The 6,000-nt window shown below is 41.0% G+C and overlaps 1 protein-coding gene across 1 annotated transcript in view; it reads left to right on the top strand.

The window, feature by feature from the left end:
• The first annotated feature begins 1,755 nt into the window (after nt 1–1,755).
• Nucleotides 1,756–6,000, top strand: part of LOC115826964 (shisa family member 6) — a 45,668-nt gene continuing 41,423 nt past the window's right edge. The window contains exon 1 of the mRNA XM_030790918.1: nt 1,756–2,303. Within this exon, the coding sequence (XP_030646778.1) occupies nt 1,756–2,303 (548 nt within the window). The remainder of the gene's footprint in view (nt 2,304–6,000) is intronic.

Here is a 6,000-nt window from a genome sequence, read left to right as displayed (position 1 = left end):
TTTAATCACAATGTCATAGAAACGCTCTAAGAAACTCTCTCTCTCTCTCTCTCCCCTCAGTGAATTGCTTTTAATAACAACTTTAGTGTTGAAAGCACAGCAGTAAAGGCACTGAGGTGTCTAATCCTAAGATGCAGAACATCTCCTGTCTAATAGACTCTACTACAGGCACTGCATAAACTATGTAAGTCCCATGCACATTTACATCTAGGCTAAGAATAGTGCTGTGTGTATCATCCAGAATATGGCACTAACAGCTCTGCTCACAGAGATGCTCTAAACACACACACACACACACACACACACACACACACACACACACACACACACAGTCAAGCTACTTTACAAACACTGCAGTGCCCTGAGATGGACCTCATTTACTATTCCCAACACATCTGCTGAACTGCTGTCACTTCACTGGGAATCTGAAAAAGGACAAGCATTTGGGGATGAATATATTATTTTATGCGAACTGAGTTTCGTTTTGTGAGTTTTTGTTAATATCAGTGACAACTTGATATGCATACCAAACGCTTTGAACTCGACACTTTCCAAAACTTGCAGCAGGCAATCCCACAATTGGACTGTGTTCTATTTTGTGTAACAAAAAAGCACATCGCTGACGTTTGCCTCTGAAAAGGGGTCGTTTAATGCAGCCATTGAGAAGTCCGCTTTTACTGAGTGTAGCATGCAAGCGTGACCATTCGCTAAGCTGTTGGACACCGATTTGTAATTAACTAAGGTACCTGGTGTATTGGTGACGTAGACGCGGCTGTAGCGCTGGGGGAGTGAGAGCAATGTAGGCGGGTCGGAGCGGGGTCTCTTTCTGCGCTGCGAGCTTCTTTGATTTAAAGGCACTGCTGGATCACTCCGTGTCCGGACAGAAAAGACGAGTAAGTGCTCCGTCTAACACTTTCATGTCATCTCATTCCATGTCATTTCATCTGATTTTAGCAACGGAAATTTCTGTTAGCAGAGAAACTGTCTGAGCTAACATATTACCTAAAATCTGATGTTTAATGTAAAAACATATATGTAGTTAATATAATTGTTGAGAATATTTTTGACGTGACATTTTAATTTGTAGTAGTTCTGAATAGGAAGTTATAAGTAATAAGTAAGTAAAAAATTTAATTTGATGGAAATCATCTCTCATATTGGCTATGAGCGACGGCAGTAGGGCTTTCTTGTTTCGGCCGTTGTCCTTAGTGCGCTGACCATGGTGCTGAATTTGAAACATCTTCCCGGAATGCATTGAAGCGTGGAAATTACTCCTTTATCTTTGATTGGTATCGACTGACGATTGTAACTTACTTATTTCAGAAAAATTACCGTTTTCCCACTGATATATCTCTTTCTAGGAAAACCTTCCTCAAAGATAAAGTGAGAGGAATCCTCGCTGACCACTGAAAAGACTTTTCACGACTTTCCACGGTGATTTCAAACGACACAACTTGTTCAAGTCTGCTTCGCTCTACTGCTATCCGATGGTACCAGACCTGATCTGATCGAGCACTATGTATGTCAAAACGATCCCAGTGTAAAAGAACTGACATTACAAGTGTCCGTCGCGAAGTCAGAGTATGCCATTCTTACCAGCGGACAACAAGGGAAAGGCATTGACAATGAACCTCGACTGGCAGGCGCAGGACTCGGTAAGGTCTGTCATAAAAATATCAGTTTTCCAGTAAACAAATAACAACGACAAAAGTGGGGGGAAGCAATCGCAAGAAGGGACAAACAAAACCTCAGATCATGGGGATACAACATCTGCTGTTGCTGTTGATATACTTGGACCCGTTGAATGTACTGAGTGCAGCTACGGGCAAGAAAAACAAACAACTACCGAGGAGACCTCCATCGAGGGTAAAAGAAGTCAACAGCACTATGGCACCAACGGTCGTTCCAAGAAGGATCACTCAAGTCCAAGCGCCAGTTGTGGGAGATCATGACACTTGTCTGGGCTACTACGACGTGAGCGGCAGTTTCGACAAAGAATTCGCCTGCAACAATACAGACCACCGGTACTGCTGTGGAAGTTGTTTCTTGCGCTTCTGCTGTCCCGTCAAAGCCAAACGCTTAGATCAAAAAGCTTGCACGAATTACAACACACCGGACTGGATCAAAACGCAGCCGCCTTCTCCGGCGCCAACAGGTGAAACTTATGATCCTGCCTTGGATCAAACGAACACGACTGTGTACATCACCTGTGGCGTTATAGCTTTCATCATCGCCCTAGGAATTTCTGCAAAAGTTGCGTACGACAAAGCAACTCGACCACCACAGGAGATGAATGTCCACAGGTGAGTATAGAACATATTTCATTCTTTGTACTGAGCGAACTATAAAAATGTCAGTTATCCATGCAAAGGTTTACCGTATGAAGTGAACGCGCCATGTTAATAAGTCTGGCTTTTATTTTAGTTTGCCGATTAATGCTCAAGGCTTTTCAAGATTTTTAGTGTCCCCAAAAAAGTAATTTGAAAGATTGAAAAGACCAACTATGTGAAAGTAAAACTTTAAAACTTTCAAGATTACTTGGAACTTAAATGGGCCGTGGGAACAAGTTATCCACAAATTATTATATTATATTATATTATATTATATTATATTATATTATAAGCATATAACTGGTAGAATATTCCACCTAAGTGATCATGTTTGTTTTCATGTTTTTTGCAAATAAGATTTACTTAAAATTTGTAACCATCAGGGTGACAAACAGGCAGAAATTGGTGCATATTTCTCACTATCAGCACATTAAAGATATTTTTTATCTTTGGCCCTGAGTATCAGTTCTGCCATTACCTTTGTTCTTAATCCGTGCTGCTGAAAAAATGCATTCCCCATGGCCTGCTAGACATAATGAAAACATTTAGGTATGCTATATTACACAACCTTGAATTAAAGTCATATGAACCTGTGTCAGTATACGATGGTGCAAAATATTTCCCAAGGGGCCATTACATAAGCCTCCATGTGAGGGGACAGGTGTGAATCTTTCCTGTGGTCAGGTCTAGGGACACTGAAGGAGAACCCATGCTACGTCAAGGGCAGGAAAAGGGGAGGGAAAGATATTTCATCAGTATGGAAGTGCATTCATCTTATTCCATAGGGACTCTACTTATATCCTCAGAAGTCTCTCTCTCTCTCTCTCTCTCTCTCTCTCTCTCTCTCTCTCTCTCTCTCTCTCTTTGTCTCCCAGTCTCTCTGTGGCATCTTTTAAAGAGATATCAAGCGTTCATGGTAGACAAGCCACATGTCAATCAATCTTTCTCTATTAGTCCATTACAGCACAGGGGCACTGTTTTCTGTAAGTGCAGGTAAGAGCTTGATTAAACAACATGGAGAGGCTAAATTTGTCTTCATAGAGAGTGCTTCATGTTGTTACAGTTCCCGTTCCACATGGCAAACAGAGATATAGATGAAAAGGCAAAATGAACAGAGATATAGATGAAAAGATGAACAGCTGATGATCCCTTGAACGTTTCCTGAGCAGATCCTAATATAGGGCCCTTCCTATGAACCAGGCTAATTCTCCTTATATGTAATGGCTGTTTGTTCGGTGCGGCTCATCATAAAAGACTGGCTATTGAAGGTATATATGGAGTATATAGAGAGAGCTAAACTGAGAATTGTGCTGTTTTGCATTGGTGAGAGATAGGCCTGGATGAGCTTTGGGATGAGCTATATTTGTCATACCAGTGGCCATTTTCCAAAGAACCTCTGTGAGAATGGCACTGATTGAGTTCACATGGGGTATTTAGAGTGAGAGAACTAATAGACATTTGCACAATATATGGCTTATGGTTATGACTGTTATGAATTGCTTTGGTTCTACTGCATTGAAGAATTGTCAGGTTTTCTTAAATACCACTAATTGTGGCCAAGAGTTCTTCCATAGTAAACAAATTACCTACAGTAGCCTTTTGCTAAGAGGAGACTTCATACAATAATTAGGTGATTAATGTTGAAAAAAAAAGAAATTACACCAATACACAAAGGTACTTTCATCTCAGTCATGTCGGTAAAGAAAAACTAAGCCAATCTAATGGAGATGTTTCTGTCTCACAGAAAGGTTATGAACTGCTTAAACCTTAAAGACAGTTTAGTTGCAGAAGAGCTTTAGACATGTCACATTTATATTTCTGATCTTTAACAGCACCATAAGGCATCTTGAGGAATGTCTAGGGCTGTAATTGAGTCTCATGGTCTAGTGATGATGACATAACCATGCATGTGTCTCAGCTGGAACGTCTCTGCTGAGTGTCCTGAGTACAACTCGTCTCTGATCAGATAGCTTTTCCCCGATGGCTCGCTCTGTGCTGCGGAACCAGAGGCTCCTGCTGTGTCTCGGCGAGCTCCTCATCTTTGTTTAAATATTGATCCGCATTTGATATTTCAAACATATTCCGAGGTGTACAGCGTGTGAACTGCCTTTGGGAAATGAAGTGAAACAAGGATTCTGGAGAGCTGCTTTGTGGCTATGCCTGTGGTAAAAGAGAGAGAGAGAGAGAGAGAGTGCAAAAAAAAGATCTAATCAAATAAAGCGGAGTTCCATTTTGTGCAGAAAAAGAAAGACAGAAGATTTAGAAAGCTTTAGAAATGATTTAACGGCTTTGTGACTCAGTGAGTTCACAAGAAACCACTGGAGGTCTTGAGACTTGTTTGTTTGGGATAATGTGAGAATGTCATTTTGAAATTGTTCTGTTAGGGACTTGCCTGTTCATTACCTCCATTAAATTTGGAGAGATTACACAGCTCTCAGTGGTACCTTGATCAATGACTAATCAGTGCAGATGAAAGAGTGTGTCCTATGCTTGCTGTCATTTAACCTTTGAACCTTGCCCAAATATGAGATGGATTATTATATTTCTAATTCAGAGACCTTCAAATAGAGTAAAGAACTGTTACTGCGTGCCACTGAGCTATGATAGCTACATAATGTGCATTTCAGACGTCACAAAGTAGCACACAATTATCTTACAGCCACAAAAAGTTCAAACAGAAAGTCAGACAATTTCAACTCAGTGACTTCAGCTCTGTTCTGTAGCCTATCCAGTCAGCTCTTAACACATTTTGGCTTTACATATTCAGAGGATTTCTCTGTGCTGACTTGAGGGAACCATTTTGTTCAAACCTTCACATTCCTGTCACTGCCAAACAAAAGAGGGCATGACGGGGTATGGTGACAGAGAGAGCACGGGATGACTTTAAAAAGAATGTCCATGGTGACATCTAGAAGGGCTTCTGGAAATTTCTTCCTCACACTTTTAGGAGGCCCAGAGTCATCAGAATGAGCTTCACTGCAGAAATGTTGGGTGAAAGCTCCAGACATCAACTGACAAGCATGAGAGCCAAGTTTGACTGGAACATGGGATTATATGCCTGCTTGGCAACCAACACTCCTAAAAGTCTTTTTTTTTTGGTACATTTTATGACTCTCTTGAGTACTGGAGTAGCTCTAGTCTTTCAGTACTTGGAGTAAAGGACCCATAAGTAGGGAAGAGAATACTGAGATGTTGGCAGACCTCTACTGGCTCATCTGTGACCTTCAAAAAGACATGAGAAAACTCGGATGAAAGCCGCAGTTGGTCATCTGAGTAGTCTGTATTGATCAGAACAAATTCAGATGCAATTTGAGCTCAGCCTGACGCAAGAGCAGAGTGCTTTACTTAGACAGGGCATTCGCTTATATCTGCTTTCAAATATGGGAAATTTACTGGCCTGCTGCTTTTGACTCTCAGCTAATTATATCATTCTTTAAAGACATGAGAATACTAAAATAAAACAGCTGCAGTGGCCTGGCACAGTGTCTTTCCTCCGTCTATGGAGGATTTAAGGAAAGTACTCAAGGGATGAGTGGTGTGCCAAAATTGGGCAAATATTTACACTTTTACTCTGATTATTGATGAGTCGCCTGCACAGATGTTAGGAATCCTTTTGTTCAAACCTGAGGATCAGGACAAACCTTTGAGGATTAAATATACTGTCCTAAGC

This window comes from Chanos chanos, chromosome 13 (assembly GCF_902362185.1).
Source record: "Chanos chanos chromosome 13, fChaCha1.1, whole genome shotgun sequence".
Classification (NCBI taxonomy): Eukaryota; Metazoa; Chordata; class Actinopteri; order Gonorynchiformes; family Chanidae; genus Chanos; species Chanos chanos.
The sequence above is the reverse complement of the archived record's forward strand: the minus strand, read 5'-3'. Positions and strand labels throughout refer to the sequence as shown.